The sequence below is a fragment of the Hermetia illucens genome, chromosome 4 (genome assembly GCF_905115235.1).
Source record: "Hermetia illucens chromosome 4, iHerIll2.2.curated.20191125, whole genome shotgun sequence".
NCBI classification, from domain to species: Eukaryota; Metazoa; Arthropoda; class Insecta; order Diptera; family Stratiomyidae; genus Hermetia; species Hermetia illucens.
The window spans coordinates 150,037,623-150,064,247 of record NC_051852.1 but is presented as its reverse complement, the minus strand read 5'-3'; the positions used below and the strand labels follow the sequence as shown (position 1 = coordinate 150,064,247).

Sequence of the window (26,625 nt, the reverse complement as noted above, 5' to 3'; positions counted from 1 at the left end):
AAAGGTTTATACAATTTCGCCTCTTTTCGAATGGCAGAACTTAAAAAAAGGAATTTAGAGTTCATCACTGGTTTTGAAGTTAGTCTTCCGAGCTGCACACTCAACTCCGTATTATTTAATTAACATACGCGTCTGGCGCCTATTTTCAATCGATTAAACTGTCAATTAATGACTATCCATCACTCTAAGCCCTTCACAATGCTATATGACCAATGAAATGGAATTAATTGATTAATCCTTGCCATTTTCGAGTTCACTGTCAAGCCTTTTGAGTTCACTGAACGGAACCCATAAAAATCTTATATTCTATTCAGCTATTTTGCGTTCAAAGAACTCATTCTGGACCAGCATCACATATTCAGAAATGTCACATCAAATGCGGGTGATTGTTCTGTAAACCCGTTACAGAAAGGATATCCTGAAGCGTTTTCACATGTATTCGTTCAAAAGATGTTAGTTTTCAGAATTACTATGTATAAAGTTTTTTTTATGTCCTTGAGCAAAACAAATACGCAGTTAATGTTGCGGAATAAAGTCACTGTGAACATATATGAGTATGTATAGATGGAAGAAGCTCTAAAAGGGTTTATCCTTTTTGTGTAGTATTCATCTCATGAGTCTCTTGCTTCGGAGGATTTTTCCATAATTTATCAGCGCTCATAGAATAGTAATTTATCCTTAAAGTTTCACTGTCCCTAAATTTTTTCATTTGGTAATTTGACAGGATAAAGTGAAATTGTATCTTTATCGTTTTAGCGTTCATTGACGCTCATTTCTATTCAGTTTTTTTTTGCCAAATAGGGCAGAAAGAAAATATTTGGTTAAACCATAGAAACTTAAAAAATTAATTCATGAGGCAAACTGACATTTTCTGAAAACCCTCAAGGAACATTTAGCTACAAAGTGGTCCTGATACTTTCTATAATACTTTCATCACATAATTTTTCGATGTACTTTCGGGGTTTATAAGAACATCGTTTAGAGTCTTTTTAAGGTTTTGTGTGAAAGAAAACCTTATTAGAATCGAGTCGATGTCTGTCTGTCCATTTGTCTGTCTGTCTGGCACAGTTGATTTATTTGGAAACGGCTGGACCGATTGTCACGAAAATTGGTTAGAGCATGTGGTCTATTGTTGCCTTTACATACAGTAAGTGGCGCCATGTTGCGTCAAATTTAAGGGGGGCTCCCCATATATGTGAATGGAGGGTCCAAAATTTTTTCTATGAGAATGTGGCCATGTGGAGTATCAAATGATTTTACCTTTTCCTAGAAAGAATAGACGCTGAATAAACACGCAAACATGACCTCACCTGCAATTGGGGATTGATTACTAATGTGCCGAGCGTAGGTTGCCACGCTCACGACCAGGGCCGCAAGATGTTTGGCAAGGTCGCACGTATCGACCGGTGGAACTGAAGCAGCCATCCGGTAAACGCCTAACCTACAAATCGTTAAACTGGTTAAATTCCTTTTCCGTTGTTGCTACTTTTTCAAGTGTTGACTTTTTCATCATTGACGTATGTCGTACCTAAGGACAAGAGAGCACATTGGTGACCCCGCTAAGGCGAATAGCAATTTCTACAACGCCGACAAAACCACGCCTCCGCTGCCTCAAGTGCCATAGCCGCTCTTATTTAGGTGAATGCAATTACGTTCAAGCTACTTCCCTTTTGGCAAAGCAAGCCAGATCTGTGGTTCGTACGCGTGGAGGCGCAATTCCAAAACAACCCAATTGCGAGCTACGCAGCGCGATTCGACAGAGTTGTATTTGAGTTAGATATGTCAAATCTAGCCCACGTGGCGGACATGAAATTCAGGTTAACAACCAAGTTTGCTATTTTCGCAGATGATTTGGCATCGCGACGAGACGGTGTCGTTCACCGTGTTCATTCCCGAAGCGGCAGTCGGAAAACGCATCGAACCACTAGCCGAGCAGGCGACAACTAGTGCTTCCTTGAGGAATCGTCTAGAGGTCTATGACTCAACGTTGCGGTTGAAGTTCCTAGTGGATACGGGGGTCGATGTTTCCGTCGTTCCAGCCTCCTTCCATCAGCACGTATGGTACTAAAATCCTCACCCTTTCGCTAGGCCTCACGCGTCCGTTCCGCTGGCAGTTTTGCATGACCAAGGTGTCGTACTCTATCCTAGGCGCCGATTTTCTCAAGCATTTTGGACTACTCGTCGACATAAAAAATCAGAAACTCTTGCACTCTGCCACACACGCCTTCGCATTCGGTAAGGTCAGTCAACATGTCCACCAGACTGTATCGACTGTCAGCAGGAACTCCCCGTACTCGGAGTTATTGAAGGATTTCCCAGGGCTTACGAACCCTGCATTAAGTACAGCTTTCGCTATTCACCGCACACGACACTGCCTCACGACCGCCAGCTCATCGGTGTCAGATCGCCCTCGCGGGCTTAACCCTGAAAAGTTACGATAGAGGAGTTCCAGTTCATGATAAGCAAAGGTTAGTGCTGACTTTCCAAAAGTCCCTGAGCAAGCCAAAGAAAGACGGTTTCTGGCGCTGGGTGCGGAGACTATCGCCGCCTTAACGCTGTGATCTCCCCTGATAAATAGCTGATGTAACACATCGAGAATGTCACCGTGGACCCGTCGGCAAAACGATGCCCCAAAGCGGCGGTCACTACATCGTTCGGTCTGTTTGAGTTTACGGCGATGGACGAGGTCTTGCAAGGACTGGACTGTTGTTTTTGCTATATACGACGGTTGCATCAGACTCGAACCAAGAGCAAATGGAGAACTTGTACCTGATTTTCGACCGTCTCACGAAGTTTGGCATCGTCATCAACGTTTCCAAATGCGTTTTCAGTGTGAAAGAGCTACGTCTCGAGCAAATACAATCCGCAAATTCAAGAAATTGGTCACCTTCAGAGACTTCCGACTATTCCTCGGGACCATTAACTTTTATCACCACTTCGCCCGCCAGGCCGCTACACTGCAAGGCCCGCTCAACAAATATTTCGCAAGAACCAAGAAGGGAGACAAGACTGTCATCGCGTGGAGGCCAGAAGCTGACGGTGCCTTCGAAGGATGAAGAAACAGCCTAGCCAACGCCGGACTACTCATGCACTTCTAGGCCAACGGCCCCTTGAGGTTTACTGCCGACGCCTCCGATGACGCAGTCACTGCAGTACTGGAGCAACAACAAAATAAACAATGACTCCGGTTAGCTTTCTATCAAAAGAAACTCTCCGCCCTGGAAGCGAAATACCGCCAGCTGTTTGCATTTTACAGCAGCGTCCGTCACTATCTAGAGAATTCCGAGTTCTTTGCGTTAATAGACCATAACCCGCTGATATACGCGTTTGCTCACCGTTCACGGAACCATCGAAATGCCTGCCTTCATCAGCGAAAATGAGCTGTCCCGTGAGCAATCCCTGGACACGGAGCTGCGGAGCCTGCTTTGTGGTGACGCTACATCCCTGAAGGTCATACACAAACAATACGGTTCAGACAAGGAGATCGTCTGCGATGTGTCTCTTGGATATTTGCGCCCCTTCATCCCCGCATCGTTACGAAGAAAAATATTCGGCGTCTTCCACCTACCGACGCATCCGAACGGCCGTCCCACGTGCAAAACCATCGCAAAGAAGTTCGTGTGGATTGGAATGAAAAGGGACGTTGGTATTTGCGCCCATGTCAGCGCTCGAAGATCTCTTGCCATCAAACGAACCCGCTCCAGACGTTTGCGGTACCCGATCACCGTTTTCAACACGTCCATCTGGACATCGTATGTCCTTTAACTGTTTCACAAGGTTTCAGTTATTGCTTGACTATAATCAGCCGGTTCTCCAGTTGGCCTGAGGCAATTCCAATGGCTGACCAGATTGCAGACTCCGTGGGAAAGGGGTAGGGTAGTTGAATGCATTTACACACACAGTGTTGGACTCCCGGTTCGGTACGTCGTCGGACTATACCAACTAAACACCTCCCCATCGTCAGAGAGCTAGCGTAGAACCGTTTGTCACATTACTTCGGGCTAGTCCCCGAACTCTCCCGCCAGGCGGAGCCTTCAAATCAGGGAATTGCTTTCACCATCGGGAGGGGAGAGGAAGAAGGGAACTGTCAATTCAAGGAAGCCCCTGCCGACATCATCCCATACGAGGTGTGCAAGGAATAGTGCCGTTACAATGTGGCCCATCTGCGCGGCCTTGAGTGAATAGGGTTTTTGCAGAGCCCCGATTTATCGGGTTACCAGTTTGTAACCGAGTCCCCACGGGCCCCCATTCACCTTGTTGACCAGATCTTTCCAGCAGCGAGTTTTGCTCTTATTAATTACGCTGCGGAGTCTCCTTTTTGCTGATTTGTACTCCGTCATTATGGTAGATGTCTCCTCCCGTAGACGTTGTATTAAGCGACGGAGCCTGTAACACCCCTTCCGGAGCTCTGCGATTTCCACTGTCCACCACTATATGGAAGGTTAGCCGCGCCTCAATGCCCTCCTGGACATGGAGGCTCCGCGGGTTGTCGTTATCAGGTTCATAACTGAATTTACGACAGTGTCGGCTGCGGTGCCATCGCCCCCAGGAGTTCCCTCCAGCGTGGCCCCACCTGTCCCAAGAGTTTCGACGAACTTCCCGGTGTTCACTTTCGCGACACTCCATGCACAGAAAAATCGCCGGGGTGGCGCACGCCGAGAGTTCGTGTCCACCACTTCGAAGGCAATGTCTTGGTGGTCGCTTGCCGAGAAGTCTTCTAGAACTTGCCACCCGTCCACTAGCGATACCAGTGATACCGACGCGAAGGTTACGTCTGGAATGCTTCCCTCACAGCCCGGGCGCGGGAACGTTGAGATGGATCCGATGTTTAGAACTACCAGTCCTGTTCTCGCCGCCATTTCCAGAATTCGTTCCCCTGTGGAGTTTGTGTGAGGCATTCCCCATTCAAGTGCCCTAGCATTGTAGTCACCCCCGACCAGGATCCGCACATGTGTGCCTAAGATAGCGTTCTCCAAAGCATCAAGCCCCGCGATGAAAGTCCGGCATCGTTTCATTCGGTGCAAGATAGACACTAAAAAATGTTACCCCTGAACACCGAATCCAGACAAAGCCATCCCCTCGGTCTTGGAAAAGAACCCTAAGCAGGGTGCCGGCCCGAACCCAGATCGCAACGATACCTGATATGTCGGGGTGCCATGAAACTGGGCCCTTGTTTTAGTACTGCTCGCTGATCAGTACTAAATCAGCTTTGGTCTCCACAGCGAACTGCGCTAGCAACTCGTGAGAAGTTGCACTGTAAGATACGAATCATGTTGACCGTGCCCTAGCTCTTTCCAATTCTGCTCTGAAAACTGGACACCGCCCCGAGCCCGCAGTGTGCGCAACGTTCTCATCGGTCGCGCCACAGTCCCTGCATAGGACGCAGCTTTCCTTTTCATTGCAGATGTTCGCTTTATGGCCTGCCTGACCACATTTACGGCATGTTGCCCTTCTGTCAAATCCCCGACAGTTTGCAGATGTGCCCATAATCCAAACATCTGTAACATTTGGTTGGGGCGGCCCGGATTCGTATCCTACACACTACCCAACCAATTCTTGTTTTCCCGCTGTTTAGAAGCTTCCTCGCGGATTGTTCGATAACTTCCAATAAAAAGCGAGTTTTTGGCCTCGGGAGTTCGCAGAGGTGGTACCAATCCGGACATTTGCGTTTGATGGCTCCTTCTACCTTGTTCTTTTTTATGAGAGAATCAAAGTCTTGAATTTCTAAAGAACACGTGGGTTCCAGCCTGGAAACCAAAGCTTTTTTTCTCAGAAGCCCCTTGGCTGCTTGACAGAACGTAACTTTATTTATTGTCTTTGGGCCTAGCTCGACTAGGACTCCACCACCCTCCGTTTTACGAATCGAAGACACGTCTGCTTCGTTGTCTTCGGGTTTAATCTTTTAATGGATTTCGCTGAGCACTCTTGCAAAAGTCTTGCTGGCGGTCTAGTCCTCCTTCGTCTCCCCACCTATTCTTTTGGTTCTCCGTCCTTCGTGTTCACCTTAATTTTAGGCAGAGGTTTTTCTGATGGCGCGACGTGTTGTTTTCTCTTGTTCCTCTTCGCCTTCTTCTTTTGAGTCCTGGAGAGTACCTGAGTAAAGTCTCCTTCAGATGTCCCTTCCTCCTTTCGTTTTTTTTAATGTTTGCTCTGCAATGGGCTGTCAGTGATCCGTTTGGTACTCGTAGTGTTCTCGTCGGGAAGCGCGGTTGTTTCTGCTTCCTTTTTCTTTTCTCTTATTTTCTCTTACCTTCTATGTTCGTCTATAGTATGAAATCCTGTCCAGGAGTTCCTCCAGTTCCATTAGCCTGTTTTTCACCCCCTTCCCGACGTTTTTCTGGAGGAACGTCGCAGATCGCATGTGCTTCACAACTGCCGGGCATTTCTTAATAATAAGTGCTGTGTTTTTCATCATTGGTGTATGCCGTAACTAAGGATTCGAGGGCACCCTAATTCAGATCTGACGAGAAAATATATCATTAACGACTGCCCCAACGAATTCGAACCCATCTCGAGCCCATCATTTATGAGCCCAGGTCGTTAGACAATCTCTTGTCTTATAAAAATTAATTAGACATTTCCGTGAGGATATGACGCTTTCAGGATCAAGGCAGGATTAGTAGAAGTCACGTCAGGTGCAAAGAACATTAAAATGAAACCGTGAATCAAAGACAAATTGATGTCAATAACATAAAATGAACTTCCGCCCATTCATCCGCACTCTTCGTGTCCTTGTTGGATGTGATACTGACTGATGACGGTCCTTTAGCATTTTGTATAATCCTGAAAGCAGAATTGATGTTGATGTGACCTTTACGCGATGACGACGCAGTTGGCTTGCTGGTTGACTGGTTAACCCCCGATTGTAAAGGTGTAGTTACTTTACGAGCTGTCCAGGCTGAGATAGATATTTGCTTTATGCCCTTTTGGTAATTCAAATGTAATGCTGACACGTACCAGTTAACTTGTGTCCCTTTACAATTATAATTGGATTCTACGAACATTTTAAGATACAACTTAGGTCACGTAGAAAATAGTCTGAAAACGAAGGGTTTGAACCTAAATTGGTTATCGGAGTTATGGACTGACTGTTTAGAATTTTATGTTAGTATAATTGAAAAAGGTTGGATTCTGCTTCCTCCATCACAACAGGCTGGAAAACATTCGTGGATATTTCTATCTATCGTAAATTCTAGTTTATAACCATCCCCCGAACGATGACATCAGCAAAAGTATAAACTAAAATAAGGCGGCCCCGTTTCTCCACAGTCATTTATTCCCATTTATTTACTTTTCTCCATAACATCAACCCCATTCAGAAGGGACATTTAAAGTCATCTCATATTTCAACATTTCTGCTGACGTGTGCAGATTATGATTCATGCCTGGTGATATTTAGTGGGATTTGGTAAAAAACCTGCTCTGTCAACCTACCCCTATTCAGTAGTTGCATTGGACCGTCTCTATGAGAAGACGTCGTTTTCACGACTAGCATTTTTCGCGCTGCTATAAATTTGTGTAGAGAAGTTGAAGCGAAAAAGAAATAAGACCAAAACCAGGTTCGATTTCTTGCCAAGTAACTTTTTCTCAATGCCGTTTGCCACCATTGTATGATATATATATGTTAACCAGCACAAGCACGTTACTTATAGTGCAGCGTCTGTCGTCGCTTTTTGCAAATAAGAAAATTTGAAAAATTGTGTCTTGAGACGGCAAGTTAACTAGCTTGTGTCCGAATAAGACGATATAACCATGATAAGGTGGCTTCTGGCAACTTGTTTAATGGAGAGTTAAGTGGGACGAGAGTGGCGGTTAAGTCTGAAGTTAGTAACGCAGAAAGTTTCTCATTGAATTTGTTGTTCAGGGAGTTTTCTGATGGTGCCGGAAAGTTGAAATTTATTTGAACTTTTTAAATTCAATTTTCTGTTAGTTATTTGCAAACACAATGTCACTCGATTGACAGATAAATGTATGTCTATGAAAACAGATTTTTTCTTTCGTTTTATTGAATAGTTCTTTTAGATGAAAATAAATGAGGAAAGGGTAGGTAGGTATCATGGCCGCACCGAGGAGTCAATTAGCTGTGGTGCGCCGTTTTGATGTCCTAAGACCCTGACTGCTGTTATAAGAGCAGAGAGACAGAGTCGTCCAACTGGCTCAGGTCTTCAGAGCCAGTCCGTAGCACTCACGAAAGAAAGCACCTCTCCCACGCTGCAGCTAGAAACCTCTCTGAGGTCCGCAATGGTTTACCCAGTGTCCGTAGCCTGATTTTAGCTAAAGCTGGGTAATTGCGGAGGAAGTGCCTCCCCTTTTCTTCGCAACTTCATCTATGTGAATTGTAGGGTATACCGAGCTTGACAGCATGGTCTGCTATGGGCCAGTTCCCCGTGGAAATCGCCATAATCTTGTATGCATTCGCACGCGTCTGGCATAGGAGCGTGGTCGGGTTTTGTTATAAGCGGGGCGAATCCTCCTTGATTTGGCAGAGGTGGTAGGCCTTAGTCATCTGAGGCCCACAGCTGGTAAGTAGTGCGAGTGGATTTCGCCCTTGACAGTCGCCAGGGAGACACCGACTGTATCCGCCGTAGGACTGCCAAGAGCAGAGCCCCGCCTGGCCAAACCGTCAGCCCGCGCATTCCTTTCTACGTTCCTCTGACGGAGAACCCAAAGGAGAGAGAACTTGAGCGTGCCGCCCAGACTGTTCAGCACAGCAGCCTGGAGGATATCGTCGCTGAGTACAAGGCCTTAATAGTCGCTTGGCTGTCGGTCAGAATGGCTATATTACGCTAAGGGCTCGGATCATGCTCCAACCATCGACAGACTTCCAGTATCCCCAATACTTCCGCTTTGAATGCACTGGCGAAACCTGGGAGACCATACGACTGGATACACTGTGTGTATTTGAGAAACCCCCACACCGACTCCACATACCATTTTTGATCCATCAGTGAATAATACTATGTCATAACCTGGAAACACATCTCCGGTCTTCCACGCTGCTCTGGTTGGAAAGTCCACAGCAAAATTTTTCGTGAAGTTCAGCCTGCGTGTGGCATAGTCCGTGGGGAACGAGGGAATGCCCAAATTTCCCGAGGTAATTCGTATAGAATATTACTATGGCCGTATAGCTTCGCTGTCCAACATCCGGTCTTACGTAGTCTGACGGCACTGCACTCTACAACGTATTGAATCTGCCGGGCAGAGCTCCAGTAGCACCTGGACACGCAGTTCTTTGAATCCTATTAAGCTTCGTTCTATTGTGCGTTTTGCTGAAAGCCTGCCAATATAATGGACGTACGTTAGGATTGGACACACTACAGCTGTGAACATCCAGAGATTCATCCTCGGCCGGAGACCCCCTTTCTTCACAAAAGTTCTGTTGCAGGCATAGAAAGCTATACAGGCCTTCTTAACGCTCAGTTCTCTGTTCAATCTCCAATTTAGCTTAGAATCCAGGATTACATCCAGATACTTTACATTGGAGGAAAGAACCAATCTTTGTTCATTCAGCCGTGGTAGTTGGAGTTCAGGTACACATGTCTTAGTGGTGAATAGCATCAGCTCCGTTTTGGTTGTGTGTATGCCGAGTTCGCATCTTGCGGCCCACATGCACAGACTTTGTAACGCTCCTTCCATGATGTCGCTCATAATGGACGGAAACATCCCTGACACTAATCACCAAGTAGTCGGTATATGTCACTACCTTCACCCCGCTGTAGTCTAATTTTCGCAAAATTTGCTCCATCACTAGAGCTCGAAAACTTGCTCCATTCAGAGCTCCGAAGAGATGGCACCACAATGGAGCGTGCCTCCGTTCACAGCTCTGGTTAAGTGGTTACCTCCGCGCAAGATCCTCCTCCAATACAATACTGGGCAAAGCTTCCTTGATGGCCTTGGTACTAACGTTGTTGAATGCTTTCTCTATATCGAAGAAGGCAGCTAGGGTATACTGCTCGTACTGCAGTCACCGTTCAACCGTGCCAATTACCTAGTAGAGAGCGGTTTCCGTGGATTTGCCTTTGAGGTAGACATGCTGGGACTTAGAGAAGAGGGTTCTCTCCATAATCGCCCTTAAGTGGATGTCCAGAACGTGCTCTAGAGTCTTCAACATGAAAGGGGTGAGGCTGATTGGCCGAAAGTCCTTCGCGGACTCATGGCTGTGCCTGCCCGCTTTCGGCATGAAAACCACTTGTGCGCGTCTCCAAGGCAAGAGATACAACTCCGGCAAATCTCGCCAAGCCACAGCACAACCCTTTCCTGCTGCTTCTATGGCATTACTGGCATCTGAACCCGCAGATTTATATGCGGAGAAACTGTTTATAGTCCAGCCGATCTTATCCTCGGTAATTACCGGTTTGATAGTCTCGCACGGCTGGGGTGGCTACAAACCTTCGTTCTCGCTGGCGGAAAAATGGGTCTGAACCAGCAGCTACAAAGTTTGACCAGAAGATTCCGTCCGGAGCCTTCCGACTTTTTAAGAAAGGATGATCTCCTATGTTCCTTGGACAGAATCTGACTGGTGTTCGCAGATTCGCTGGTGTTTTTGATGTTCTGACAGTAGACCAACCAAGATCGCTTCTTAGCGGTCTTGACAGCCGACTTGTACTTTTTCAGGTAGTCCTTGTAGGGCTGCCAATATTTATACCCCTAGCAGATGTTGAAGATTACCCTGCTCAACTTCCTGAGACTGGAGAGATCTTCATTCCACCACGGTGACAGCGTCTTGTTGCTGTATTACGCAGGGCACGAGACTTTATAGGCGGTATTGAATGCCTTTTCCAGAGCCACGACCTTTGACTTCAATTCGTCTGCTGTGCCAATTTTCCCAATTTGCGCGGAAAGTTTTTTCTTAATTACTTGACCGAACTTCCTCCATTCGATCCTCCTAAGATATTTGTCCCATTAGTGCCTACCACGTCATGTATATGCATATATTATGTGTTAACTACTTATGGGTAAGACAAACTGAATAGTTAGTTTTTCACTACTTATGCAAATTTGGCAATAGACACGTTGACGCGCGGCCAAATTCAAACCTGCTACTGGTTACGTTCGCCACGATGAAATCGCAAGATTAAGCTACGTTCGTCAGTCCTTTCCAGTCACTTTCAACTTTACTTTCCCAAACAGCACTTTGACCATCGAGCGGTGACCACCCAATAGGAGTTAAGCTATCTCCCATAATTTGCAATTGTCTGTACAAATTTTTTTCTTAACCAGAAACAAACGCTAGTGATACATTTCACAATATGTAATATGAGTAAATTTATGTGCAAACAACAACAAAAGTGGTTAATGATCGTGTTCGAAATATCAGAAAGTTTTCTATATTGTTCTTGCAAATATTTAAATGAATTTTAGGTACCCGGTATCTATGTGCAAACAATAAAAGTGGTTAATAATCGTTTTCGAAATATTAGAAAATTTTTGATATTGCTCTTGGAAATATTCAAATGAATTTTAGGTACTCGGTATCCAGAGTATTGACCTGTTTCTTTGAAGTTAGATGTGGCCCTATTGAATTTCCGGCTGAGCGCGGTCTATTACACAAATAAGTGAGAATTGGAATAACTGCGATTGTTCATATCCATAGAATCACTTTCAGAGATCAAGGAGCCCCCAGGCGACCGTCTTTATATCCTTACATAATCACGTGGCGCTATGTAAATAGCGTATTTATAAATACTTGGCGTCAGTCCCTTGTACGAATCCATTTGTATTTATTGTAAATGTATTTTATTTGCCATTAACACCCTAAACTTTCTATTGTGGTTTCTACACATTAGCCGTCTAAAAAGTTAGATTTTAGAAGAACCTCAAAATAGGCAGCTGTTTTGACGATAACCTCCACGTTCGTCATGAACCGTTGTCCACTAAGATGTGCAAAATGTGCCAATCCCATGATTAAAACACACAAACTGCATAGGAGTACATTCGTACATTCTCTTGATGGAAGAGGATTTTTCAAACGAGGAAGTTATTTTTTTATTTCCTCACTCAAACGGTTCAAAAACAACTAATAATATTGATCTCCCGTTTTCTGAGTAATCGAAAATAGATAATTTCACGTCTATTCCCAATGACCTCACTTATGTAGCATACGTTGATTCAGCGATCGCCTAAAGCCATATCATGGACTTTGTCAATCATTCCTCTGGTACTCATTTCCTTGGCAGGCGGGACTTTTCATTCCATCTTGTAGTATGGAAGGAGTGCCAACTATTGCAGATTCGAACATATCGTCTGCCGAAAAGGATACCTAGCGGTTGTGCTAATGGACTCCAACCCAAAAAAGTACTTTTCTTTGTTATTTAAAAAAAAATGCTCCGGATCTTAATGGTGGTATTCACGCTCCCCAAAATTCGAAGAAATTTTTCAGCTATTTGTTTTCAATTGGTATTAAAAAAAAATAGTTTCGAAACAGACGCTATGGTTGAACATCAGTCTTTCGATCTCGTTTCCTTGGGTTCAAATCCCGGCTTGTCATGGACCTTTTTATTCCTCTTCGTATTGTCCCGTTGCTGTAGACTTATCACTCGAATAGCGTTAGGTGTGACGATAATGAAACTGAAGCATGCCCTATACTCCACAAAGGAGTGAAGACGAGAGATACAAGTACCATTTAACAAAAGGTCAAAATATTGAAGGCCTGCAGTCGTTTGTACACTTGTCTATTATGATATTTGAATTGAAAGTATGGTTTTTCATTGAAAAGTAAGCTTGGGTGCTTGAAGCTATTCATTCTGTGGCCATCGTATACATACGTTACCTTGATTCAATCTGCCAGTGGATAGTCCAGCCGGGCCCTTAGATTAGTAGACAGCTTGGGAGAGAGGAAATCCCGATATTTCGGGAACCACTTGTTCCCTTCATTAGTGCTAATAAGTCTAGACTTGTTATATTTCCAAAATATAAATCAACACTAGCGAATAGGAAAAACAAGTTTTCATCATTCTATTATACGTTTATTTCCATAAAGCCGTGATTCAGACCTCTGCAAAAACTCGGGACCGGGGGAATCCCTCGGGCTTGTAGTTTAATTAAATTAAATTAATTTGATTGGCCAATTTCAGGGGGACACCTTACTAATATCGCACAAGAACTTTCTGAAATATCTTTACCTGCTTTGTGAGGTAGGCTTCGCCCTTTGGTAAATCGAGTTTGAAATACAGATTGTTCGTCCTTATAGAACATTTCAGAGAATAAGTCTTCAAACGAGACATGCCTCAGCTCGACAGTCAAGTGTGTCCTGAACTTCAGTGACATTCCAAAACTTCCACGTTCTCGTTGCGAGGAAACTGTTTCTGACCAAGTCTTTCCACCAGAGTTCTCAGTCACAATCACATAGCGACACAAATTTTTAGCAGAATAGCCAATGACTGTTAGTAGCCGGCTGTCTAACTTTGATTTGTCGTTCAGCTCCCATGACTTCAAACATTTCTGCTCTTTAATGAACACGTGAGTTGTTGGCGGACTCGTCGAGAGAGCTGAAGAAAGGAGGTGATTCCTCCAGATCCAAAGTCTTCTCCGGGGGGCGGGAATAGATACTTCAATAAAGGATGAATGCCAAATTGGAGAGGAACCCGCATAAATTTCTCTAGATGCGAAGTTTCACCTTATAACCCTGGTTGTCGTTCTACATATGAATTATTATAAATTACAGCAAATAGCGCTATTTTTGCTTGAGGGGATGAACTATTTAAAATGAAAAATACCTCCTACGAGAGTATAAAATAAGCTGTTTATCTAACCACTTGATGCGTGTCAGTTATCCCGTTTAATGGATGTTGAAAATTTCTCCTGTCCACCCGCTCCGAATCGATGTCAATGATGAAAAGAAACAAAAGGAACAAATAGAATATTGTGCTCTCTTTGTCAAAATCGGCTGGAGAGCACCCATTAAGGGCAAGAAATCCCTATATTCATGAAGGATAAACTGGATTTGATTCACTGAATCTGTTGCTCAATAGACTCAAGACATCCGTGATAGCTAATGTCTTCTTCTTTGACCAAAAGGTCGTAATTCGTGCCATATTGGCCAGGGGGAATCACATGTTTTCCCCCCAATCTCATCCGAGAAGGAATGGAGGAATTCTCAGAAAGCAACACGGAGTTCGGATCAGATCACTAAGCGTAGAGCATAGATCGTCTTTGTCTCTGATTTTTGATTATTTGGGCGCTAAGCCTCCTGCATTGACCCCCTAAACATCCCATGGATCATTTTGGAACACCGCGCTGAATTTAGATCTTCACTTCACCTACTCTCCATCGATTTCGCGAAAGCTTTCGATAGTGTGAACTGGAAGTGTATCTGGATTGCTCTACGTAGGATGGGCATTCCGAAAAAATAGCATATTATGGTGCAAAATGTCACGTGCTTCGCTGAGGTAAAATCTTGGAGAATTTTGGGGTCCAAAGCGGAGTCCGCCAGGGTTGCATCCTGTCACCGATATAATTTCTTCTTGTTATAGGTGACGTTCTTCATGCTGCCTTGTCCGGAGGACGTGGAGGAAATCAATGGGCGATGATATATTTCCCCAAATACCTCGACTACGCTGATGACATCTGTTTGGTTTTTCACCGGGTCATGGACCTTGGTCAAATGGCTCTGGATTTGGAAAGAGAGGCAAGTAGAGTTGAACTGAAGATAAACACAAACATAACCAAAGTTCTCAATCTGATGGGTCATCGTACTCTCCCTATCTGCATTAACGCACAGAACATGGAAGACATCGATCAATATGTATATCTAAGAAACGTGGTTTCCACCGACGGCGGCACCGAACTCGATGTTGCCCGACGCAATAACAGCGCTAGATCCCCTTTAGCTGTCCTGTCTAAAATCTGGAAACGCAGTTCTCTCAACACCAAGATCAAGTTGAGACTGCTCTGTGCTAGTGTTCTTTCTATGTTGCTATATGGGAGTAGCACATGGAAAGTGAAGTCCACTGTTACTCAAAAGCTCTAAGCTTTCGTCAATACCTGTCTGCGACGTATCGTCGGAGTACTTTCGCCTGACACTATCTTAAACGAAGAACTTGGTCGGCGCATAGGTTTGGTACTCGGAGCGATGTGATCTGAAAATGGAGGTTGCAATGGATGGGTCATACATTAAGGAGGGTGCGACAATTGCATTGCGGGCTATGCCTTTCAGTGGGATCCACTCTCCCAAGATGGCCGACGAGTGGGTCGCCCCGAAGGCACTTGCCACAGAACAGTAGAGGAGGATTACCAGCGTCTCGGGAAGTCGTGGGGGGAGCTGAAAGGCATTTCAAGTAATCGCCCGCGATGACGTGTAGATGTGATTAACGCACTATATGGCACCAAAGGGTGAAGGCCAACCATATAAGCCTAGAAAAGGACCTATGTGCCGAAAAAGTGGGAGCAAGGTGTTCTCTATTTGATCCCGGCCAACATCAAGTAGAGGTGGACTGAGGATCTCTCAATACCTAAACAAAAATTATATCTTTTGAAGCTTGGAAAATCGTCTTCACGAAACCGCAAGTTGGCTTAACCAAAACGATTCGCTGCTATGGATTAAAAGTTTGGCTGGTAAAACCTGTGCAATGATGTCATTTTACTTTGACGATCACCTGTTCAAGATTCACTTAGTTTTATAAGCAAAACATACTTGCAGAGCTCCACTTTTTGAAAGATCGTTTATGGGTGATAGTGGAAAGCACTTTTTTCAATTCAGATTCCACAGGAGACAATTTCTTTCAATCCCATCTGCAAAATTTCGAAGCAGCTCATTTGCCTTATTCATGAATTTGGTCAACTATTAAACTTTCATCTCATCAAAATAAAAGATACGGTTGCATTCCTCAGTCCCCAATAGTAATTTCAAAAAGTAACACCACAGCAGCAATAAAAATTTCTTATTCAACCTTTTTCCTCATATATTTTTAGATATTGGAAAACAAATTATCTTTTTTTAGTCTTGGATTTCGATCATTGCCACGACAATTCAATAAATGCTTAATCGTATCTTCAAAATGTATACCATAGTCGCCGAAAACCGGTTGGCTCTTTTCTTCTTTATTTTTATCGTAAATATATCGATTCGAATATATTTATGTATGCGCTTCAATTGGGAGAATCGAGTTCTCGTCTCGCCTTACATTACTAATTTTGAGGTCAATTGTCACCGTGTGTTCTTAATATGGTTATATATCTACTTAGGTATCTGCTGGAGTGAACGAACGCAATACTGGTATCCGATACCATTCACAAACCAAGTTACAACGTTTGAATTTTAAATGTGAGACCACTTTGAACTTAGAGAGCAGACGGTTTTTTTATAATTGGTTTCACTTCTATGTACATATATTCTGTAGTGAGCCAAATGTTTCTACTTAGTCTAATAAAATCGTTTGCGTAGTATTTGCAGATGAGAACTGAGTCTTTTTCCGAATAAAACTTGTAGAACATTTCGGTTAGCAATGTGCTTCTTATAGCCCATTGACGTAAATATTTTGTTAGAGGTGAAAACTGATGTGGTATATCACATAAACATTATAAATTGTTGAATGAAAATGTATTGAACATACATACCTATAAATTGTACGATTTTTTATTTCGAAAAACACATGGTCGGCCGATGGAAGCGTTTACTTCGTGACAGATGTTAATTTCCCCGGAAAAATTATTAGCGTAAAATCGTTGTTAGGCCAAGGATAGATAGTATATTCAGGATAAGTCAAACTAAAATCAGTTTATAGTTCTATATTTCCTAATTTTTCACCGATTGTCACTTTTATTCCCCATTTGGGATTCTATTCTATTCTATAAATTTTTGGCAGATTTTTTAATTTGAAAAAATCAAATCAATCATGATTTTTTTTATTTATTTATGTTTTTGTAAATTTGTCTTATTTAAACTACAAATGATACACGCCAACTTTATTCACTAATTACGTCATTTTAGATTTCAAAGTCTTAGGGCTAATAAATGAAACATAGAATATGATGCTAATAGCAACAGCTTTGGATTTAACCTTATAGCTAAGTGTCATGGTGGTGTCATTTTGGCTTTTCGTAAATTCATTCGCTTCCGCCAAGTCAGTTATGTTTCTGCCTATGATATTGTCATAGCGGAAACGCCCTACCTCTCTTCCAATTTCGTTATTGTTTCGGTTTATCTTCCTCCCAGCATCTCAAAAAGGGATACTTCAACACGGCTGTTGGGAGGCTCCTCACTATTTGTGAAAAATATAACATCGTTCTCATCACAGGGGATCTGAATGCCAGATCCGTCACCTGGGTGATTATCTCAACAATGGCAAGGGCAGATGTCTAGAGGCTGCGGTCCTCAATTTCTCATTTGTCTTCCTTAATAATGCTACTTTTTACACCCCGTCGACAATGTCAAACCAATTGGGCTCGGTTCTTGACATTACTCTTGCTAATTCTGCCAGTCAATGTTGGCAATAAAATCTCATTACGGACAAAATATCTAATAGTCACCATACTCTCATCTGCATCCCCACGCAGGTGCTTAATGTCTTTCCTAAATTCAAGATTGATTCGATTAGGTTAAAAGCGCAGGTCAGCAACTTAGCGCCACAAAATGATATTCCTACTCTAACGAATATTTAGAAAAGAGAATTTGCCGATGCAACTAGACTTTGCACTAGTCACACTGGCCAGACAAAGATGTGGTGGCCCCGAGAGCTTAAGTTTTACTTTAAAAGGAAATAAATCGAGTATAGGTGTTTTGGGACTAGGTCCAACACTACAAATTTTCTCCTTTTTGAGGAGGCCAAACGAGTGCGGAGGATGGTCATGAACGCTAAGTGGAAGAGTCGGTGTGAAATTTGGTCTGATTTATCTGAGACAAAAGATGTTATGTCCTTCTGGAAATCCATGAGGGGATTTCGTGGCCATCTCAGTGGTAGGCCTCCAATTTGGGATCCTACGAAGAATGCGGAATATCTCGACTATCTAGCTAGGAAGGACAGCCATCCACCCCTCCCATTCTTCCTGATGTCCTCAGACATCCCACAGTGTCTCTGTCCTTCTTTTCAGAAGAGCTCACTGTCGTTTTGCTCAAGCATGAGCGTGCCTCTGACCCTGGTGCTGACAAATCGCTTATCAATATGTACGCTGGTTGTTTGTGCTCAGGCACAAGCGTGCCTCTGACCGTGGTGCTGACAACATCATTTATCAATATGTACGCTGGAGGTTTGTCTCTTTGCTGATGAATCCCGTAGATTGGGTTTACCAATCAACACAATCAAATCCCAAATCCTTTAAGTGAAGAAGGGTTATGAGCAGGAGTCATTAAAGTTAATAATCAAACGCTTGCTCATGTCAAGTCAGTCACCTCCTTAGGCAGGGATATATTCGGTCAGAGATCATTTGAACTCTATTATCGCGAAAATCTTAAAGGCCGGCAGGCTGATCAATTTTGTAACTAGTTCCTCTTGAGCCTTACATTTCAGAAGGCCATCAATCTCCATTGAGCGGTGGTAAAGCTTATCTTAGAGTATGCAGTTAAGTCCACTATGAATCCGCCCAGATACTTTGAAAATAAGGTTAAGGTTATCTACTTGCATTGTCGGAAGATGCCTGGGGCTGACAAGAACCGCCCCCTTTCATCAGGTGTTTGCTTTGGCCGCTCCGTTTTAGAAGGCCCCTCTTGGCAGCCAAAGAATTTGTCAAGCTAAGGAATCCTAAAACCTATAATTTAGTGGTACAAAACCCGGGTGCTGATAATGGTTTTTTTTTTCGGAGTCTTTGACACTGTAGTTCCCAATGAAGTTCCCGTAATTTCAAATAAGGTTCAGTTCTTTTTGTCTTATGATTTGGGAGGAACCTATGGCAGGACTCACTTGGCGGCTGCTTGTGGCTGGTTGGCCGATGGTGTTAAATCTAGAGGTTTTCTAGTCCTGGCGTCGGATATTGCCTTCAGGTGCGATGGTGTGGTCTTGCGGTGGTTAGTTCGGAGGGGACTCAGATCTCATGCTTTTCCTTGAATGTCAGTTCGGTTTTGGCGGCTGAACTTTTTGCTGTCCTTCAGGCCATCAAGATGGCTTTCAGGATGGCTAAGGAGAATGTTGCTGTGATTAGACTGTCTCCACTCTTGTATATTATAAATACATGCCCTGGCTTCTGACCTCTGTTTCAAATCGCAGAATATTCTCTGGTGCCTGGTTCATTCGGGGCACTCATTAAATGAAGTTGCTCATGAAGAAGCCTGTAAGTCTCTGGGTTCGTATCCCATGAGATTTGTCGAGCCCTTCCCTGCTGATGTTCTTTCGTTTAGGAACACTCATACAAGGAGTGGGAGAAGGACTTTTTGGCAACGTCGCGGGTGAAAGGACGTTTTTTCACCTAAATTCATCCGACTTTACCTATAATTAAACCGGAGGCTTCTCTTCCTCAAGAGGTTTGAAACATAGTTTCGGACAAATGTAACACTTGTAAATTTAGGAAAACTAATGAACACATAATCTTGTGGTGTAAGGGATATACCAGAGTTCAGGTAAAGTATAAATGGTATAACAAATTTTTTAACCTTCAACAAATTCTGTTGAGTAGGGATCCTTGCATGATTGATGACTTTTATATTTTTTTTAAGAATGCTAGAGTCAGGTTATGATTTAATCATTGATTTCAAGTCTCTTAAATAAGATGCCCCTGCAGATTCTATAAATTCGTAAGGCTTACACTGCTCTGTTCTACTCATAAGGTTCGAGTTGGTTAAAGATCTTTAAAGAGAGCCGGGACGAGGTTCACGACAAACAACGTTCTGGGCGGACGTCAAGCACTAAAATCGAAAACAATGTGGCTCATATTGGACTCTGACCGTCGACTAGTATCAAGATGGTTGCCAATAAACTGAACTTGTCGTCTTCTCTTGAAGAAATTGTCCGCCAAGTTCGTGTCAAAGGGTTTGTCAGACGACCAAAAGACCAAACGAGCGGAAATTTCAAGTGAACTTTTGCAACGCATTAGAATTGAACCTGATTGTTTGGATAACATCATCACTGCTGATGAAACCTGGGGTTTTCAATACGACCCGGAAACAAACCGACAAAAGCCAAACCAAAAAAGGCAAAAATGAGCAAATCAAAAGTGAAAACAATGCTCATTGCATTTTTAACAGCAAAGGAGTTGTACTTAGGGAGTTTGCTCCTCGCAAACACTGTGTACTACGTGAATGTGACGGAAGGACTCCGAAAAAGGGTCATCCCAAAGGGAAAAGATTTCTCCACAACCTGGAAGCTCCAGCTCTGAAAGGAGCACGATTTTCGTCCATAGATGAGATCCAATCACCCGTGACGAAGACTTTGCGAGAGTCACAGAAGAGGCTTTCCAGGTCGCGAGAGTACTTTGAAGAATTTTAAATGATCGTGCAAATCATCACCTGATAAGACTACAGCTGCGGGATGAATCAAAGACAAACACAAATGTCCTTAACTGGGCTTCGAACCACCCCACCTGCCGAGGTTAGACCTTGAGGACTCAATTTGCCTATCCTTGTAAACTATGATAGAATTTCTTCCTTCTAATGAAACATTTCTGTGGGGATTCTGAGTATGGGCAGAATTTTTTTTCGAATTTTGAACTAGAACCTCTAATGGGTGCGAAGGTTTCATTCTGGGTGTAGGGGTAGAAAGGAGGGTTCCGTCGCATTGAAAACTTTTTCGACATGGAGTTTCTACCTGCTGGAGAGACTGTTACTGGACAGGATCGGGGTCGCGGAGTCCGTCAGCAGATCGCCCACGATTAGATCCTCCATCATGACAACGCGTCAACTAACAGGCCGCTTGTCGTCCGCGAGTTTTGTTCAGAAATATGATTAGAATTTTGCCGCACCTTTTTACAACCGTAACGTGGTTCCCTTTGATTTTTTATCGTTCTCTCAGATTAAAAGAGACATGAAGGGATAGCGTTACGGTTGCGTGAACGAGGCTTAGTCTTCGGTACGAGTGCTGAAAAGCATTTCGTTTGCCAGGTTCCACGGAGTCTATGAAGCTTAGGAAAACCCTCTGACAATCACAACGGTGTATTAACGTACAACAGTGCTAGTTTCAAGAATATTAAGTTACTGTAACCAAACTGACAATAGATTTCTTGTTCTGAGACTAATTCCGATAAAAAAAGTTGACTGACGGTTTCGTCCAGGGGAGAGGCAACCCATCAGACGCTGTCTCACCTCTGCTCTGGGAGCAACGTGACCGAAATTAGCGACAGGTAGTAATGGCTCCATTTATATATAATTGCAAACATGGGATGAGTGTGGAATTCGTCGTAAGTTCAAACCTAATCTAGGATTAAGTGATTTTTTTCTTGAGAATATTAGGAGTCTTGAATCCGCACCCACTTGATGACGGGCCGGACCACTCTTGTGGTCCACGAGCTCCTCATTTTTGGGTGAAGCACCGAAGTTTTTCAAAAAAGTTAACTGACGGTTTCGTCCAGGGCAGAGGCAACACCATCAGACGCTGCCTCATCTGTGCTCTGGGTGCAGATCAACTATTTTGGAAAGCTTGGATGTTTAACCCAAAAAACCGGAGTCCATGGACCACAAGAGAGGAAGTAGGTTGCTCCTCAAGTGGTCCGGTCCGTCATCAATCCCAACATCCTCAACAAAAATTAGTTCCGATACTTTTGGAATGCACACTGTAAAAATAAAAAAAGTCAACAAAAGGCGTTGAGAGTGGTGCTGGAACTTTTAATATTTGCAAATTCAAATGTGCTCCTTATTTTTGGGGGCGGATTCATTTACACTAGAAGACGCAACTGAAATATTTTATTTTCCGACAGGTTGTGAGCATTTCTCCTATTAGTTGTTAAAAAGTGAGCAGCTGAATTTAAACATGGTCGTACGTCTCCCTCGAAAACGGCCCCTACGAAAACCGGTCAAAAACACAACCACATCAGAAACCATCAAAAAAGTTCATGATATCATGTTGAGTGATAGGCGAACGAAAGTGAGTGGTCATTTGCTACATGCGAAAGAAACCCTGTTAGTTGATTACCCTCAAAAAAGGCAGAAAAATGTTCTCCCATCCTTCTTGATCAGCTCGAAAAAAAACTCATCCTTCATCAGGACAATGCGCTTGTTTACAAGTGTACTTTCGCGATGGGAAAACTCTTGGATTTAGGGTGGGATATATTCGGCCATCCCCCCTATTGTCCTGATTTGGCACCCTTAGATTTCCATCTGCCCTCACACTTGAAGAAATTTGTTTCTGCCCTTTCTTTCGCTTTCAAAAAAGAAGTTGGGAGGCGCTTAGATGAGTACATTCGCTCATTGCTGATTGACAAGAGAGCGAAATGTATGGAAGGAGTTTCGTGGTTAAGGATTATAAAAATTACTTGGCCAGTAGTTATTACCTGGTCTGTGCGCTCCGGTTCAAATTTCGTTTGCTGCTTATAAGTTAACATATGGAGGAATTTGAATCGTCGTCAGTCTTCCTTAAATACAGGTTTTAGTTCTATACCCTAAACTTACGATGCTCGTCGGCCGCGTATTAATTTTTTCTGCGCCTCCTGCAGGGAGCTTCAACTTGGCTCATTAATCCTTGCCAGTGAGCTGCTTACATGCAGGTTCTCTGGAGTATATCCTTTCGACGATTGCTTCCCGTAATTTCTTTCAGCTAGGCAGGTCCTTCTGCCAATGATCCCCCACTGCCCGTAGACAGCAAGCTAAGTCTAAGCAGTCCAATAGGGGAATCGTTAGGCTTTCACTATAAATACGAATCTTTTTTTTAATTCCATATTTTTACGTGCTTATTTATCCATGTTCGTTTCTTTTTCAATGGACAAGAACGCAAAAATGCCTTTTTCCTCAAAAATCTCGACTATGTTGGTGACATCTGTTTGTTCTATCACCGAGTCATGGACCTTGGTCAAATGGCTCTGTATTTGGGAAGAGAGACAGGTAAATTTGGACTGAAGGTAAACGCCAACAAAACCAAGGTTCTTAGTCTGACGAGTCATCGCATTCTCCTTAGAGCATCAAAAGCATCGATCAATTTATATATCTAGGAAGCGTGGATTCTGTCGACGGCGATACCGAACTGGATGTTGCCCGATGCATTAACAACGTTGGATCCGCTTTCGCTGCCTTGCCTAAAATCTGGAAATGTAGTTATCTCAACACCAAGATCAAGTTGGGATTGTTCTGTGCTAGTTTTCTTTCAGTGTTGTTGCATGGGAGTAGCACATGAAAAGTGAACCTCACTGTTATTCAAAAGCTTCAAGCCTTCCTGAACACTTGCTTGCGTTGTATCATCGGAGTGCACTGGCCTGATACTATCTCCAACGAAGAATTTGGTCGGTGCACAAAGTCTGGCACATGTACGCGCTTTAATCGGAAGGCAAAAGTGGCAGTGGATAGGTGGCACATTGAGGAGGGGCGCCAACTGCATTGCGGGCTACGCCATACAGTAGAATCCACTCTCTCAAGACGGTCGACGGGTGGGTTGTCCCAAGGGTATTTGACACAGAACAGTAGAGAAGGAGTGCAGAGATTTCAGGAAATCTTGGGGGCGCTGAAGCGCATTTGAGATAACTGCGAGCGATGGTGCGTAGGCAAGGATCAACACAATAATAACTTAAAAAAATATTTTCAGTTTTTAGCGACTTGAGAATGAGTGGGTTTGACAGGAGGAGCGGTTAATGATTGGCCGTTTTTACTACTAGATTTTGACTCAAATGAACTTAAATTACTTTTAAGAAATAGATATTAGTTTTCATAAGCAGAGATTTGAGACGCTAATTTGGGGCCAAATGAACTATGGAGTTGCTATGCTTTCCAGAAAAATGGCCGTTGACAATTAGATGGATTTCGAAAGCAAGCCCCTGAAATGCCTGAATTCTCCGTGGAATGTGAGACCAGCGAACACTACAATCTTTGTCATTAGTTTTTCCTGCGATAGTTTAGTGTATCGCACCATTTAAACAAGATTTATTAAAGAAGTTTTGATTTTAGTCGCACGGTTTTTTATACAAGGTTATTTTATTTCAACAAAATACATTTATAACAATCATTTTAATAATTTTCTATACTTTTTTCCAGATGTTCAACAACTCGGACTCTCTTCATTTTAAGCTCTCTCCATCAACTCGAATGCTGTGAACTAGTTACAGGCCAAACAAAAAATTGAACATGACTATGCTAATAAGATTATCCAATTATATAAAACCAAGAAGATAATTCGCATCTGTGTGATATTAAATGTCTGATAAAAATTGGACAAGAAAAAACGAGATATAAGGCAAAAGAAAAACGTAATGATAAACACCGCATAAAAATTATAAAGAAAATACTCGAGGAAATCAAATTTCCTCTCAAAAATAGAGTAAAGAAAATTAAAGAACGAACTTGCGAAACCATTTTCTGTTGGTTGAATATGAGATAATTATTCCTCCTATTCGGAAAAGTTAAGAAGTATCTTCCGGAATATATTTAAATCAGCTTGGCTAATCAATCTTATGGTGATTGAAATGTAAAGATAACGCATTCGCGGAAAAATTCAAAGAAAGAAAGAAAATTTTGGACAATTGTGAAGTGTGTAAATTCATAAAAAAGTATCTCCAGTTTAGACATTATACGTTTCTCGGCAAGGATAATTATTGAAAATTCAGAGAAATGTCAGCTACGATGCGTACAACATTGCAACCAGTTCCGGAATCCTTGCCGGCCGATCATGTCTCGAATGGTACATCATCATCCCAATCGGCCGCTGCAGCAGCCGTTGTCGTAGCCGCTGCCGCACAACAGTGTGCTGCCGCTGTACAATCAACAAATGATTCAAGAGAAATTGGGTCAGCTACAACGAATCAAACAAGCGGCGGAACAAATGCCACACCCACATCAGTTACAACTGCACCCCATCCCACGAATAGTCATCATAGTCATCAAAGTTCGGGAACGGGTGGTGGTGGCGGTGGTGGAGGTGGTGGTGGTTCAAGTATTAAACAATCATCAGTTTCGTCACATTCGCATTCGAATTCAGCATCGATCAAACAGAGAACTTCATCAGCTAAGGTGAGTCCTTGAACATTTTTAATTTATATTTTTTTCGTATAATAAATAAATTCAGTTTGGTTTCCACTGACACAGAAATGGCAAGCAAAACATTTATCCTAGGTAATTCTAGGATTAAAAATTACGCTCCGATCAGAAAAATATCTGAAATCTTTTCTCAGTGAAAAAAAACTAAAATCTTTTTTAAAATAATAAAACAAACAATTTTGTGCATTATTGTGGAATCAAAAATCATCAAAAATTAAAGAAAAAAATGATTTAAATAATACAAAATGCGTACCAACTTTGAACATCGTTTTTTTAAGGTTTTGTTTGGAGAGTAAAATTTTATCAAAATCGGTTCACTGTCAATTTGTTTGTTTATTAGTTTAGCTTACTGAGGGGAGTCGCAGCTCCGAGCACTCAGGCCGTTGTTAGACCCATTATACTATCCCCGTAAATTCCATGGCTTCCCGCCTACAGTGTTCGCAGGCTCTAGCGCATCTGACAATATTCTCCAGAGGCAGAGAGTGTGCAGATTCTTCATTGAAGAAAACCTTCCTAAGGTGTCTTCGTCTCAGATCTGAGGATGCCGGGCCATCTCCTCCTCCTCACATTGGTTGCACATAGCCGAAACCACTACCCCAATCTTTTCCATATGGTAGTTTAAGGAGCAGTGTCCCGTTAAAAGCCCTACTAGAGTTTATATGTCCCACTTCTTAAGGGACAACAAAAATGTCGCTCTAGTGGTCCTAGGCTCTTTTACAAGGATTTTCACTTGCCGGTAAATTTCTCCACTCGGTTGCGTGAATCCTTGCAATTTCACCCTTCAGAGTAGAGTTGACAGTAGATGGTCGGATTCCAAGAGCTGGTTCTGGCCCCACCATTGTGAATCCTCGGCGAGCCAGTCTGTCAGCCTTCTCATTACCGGCGATGTTAGATTGCTCCGGCACCCACATCAGGAATGTTTCGTTCAGTTGGTCAAGTTTCAGCAGTACCTGATGACAACTCCACACCAACTGGCTTGATATGTCGTTGCCATTTAGTGCTGATAATGCCGCCCGACTGTCGGAACAGATTCGAATGGTGCGACCCGTCCACTTTTGTCGCAGACATTTTTCTGCTGCCAATGAAATGGCATATATCTCCGCCTGGAATATGGTCGTCATTTTTCCGAGGGGTCGGGCCAGTTCTATAATCGGATTCTTCGAGAACACCCCTGCGCCAGATCCATCCTCCATGACTGACCACGTCGATGAAGATTATATTAGGTCTGTAATCTGAAACTCATGGCCACTTATCGACCATTCTTCTCTTTCAGTGATTACGACAGTGTATGTCTTTTCAAAGACGAATCCATATGATCCATATGATCGGTCGGCATCAGCGCTACGGGTTGTTTTTCAAGCAATTTCCAGATAGACGCATAACCGTGTGATTGGCCGCCTTTCCACGCCCCAATGGTATCGAACCTATATGGCTGCTTTTCGTTTTACCTCCAAGTGAATGGGGGAAAAATTTAGGATAGCTTCAGGTGCCGCAGTCGGCGTAGCACTCATTGCTCCAGTAATATTTAGGCAACCAAGTCTCTGAATCTGCGTTAGCAGATCGATGTCCATTACGCAATCAATGCGTCAGTG

The 26,625-nt window shown here is 43.2% G+C and overlaps 1 protein-coding gene across 1 annotated transcript in view; it reads left to right on the top strand.

The window, feature by feature from the left end:
* Window positions 1-26,625, top strand: part of LOC119655776 (serine/threonine-protein kinase MARK2) — a 512,551-nt gene that overhangs the window by 162,647 nt on the left and 323,279 nt on the right. Inside the window, exon 2 of the mRNA XM_038061858.1 lies at window positions 24,035-25,006. Coding sequence (XP_037917786.1) covers window positions 24,608-25,006 — 399 coding nt within the window. The 5' untranslated portion in view covers window positions 24,035-24,607. The remainder of the gene's footprint in view (window positions 1-24,034; window positions 25,007-26,625) is intronic.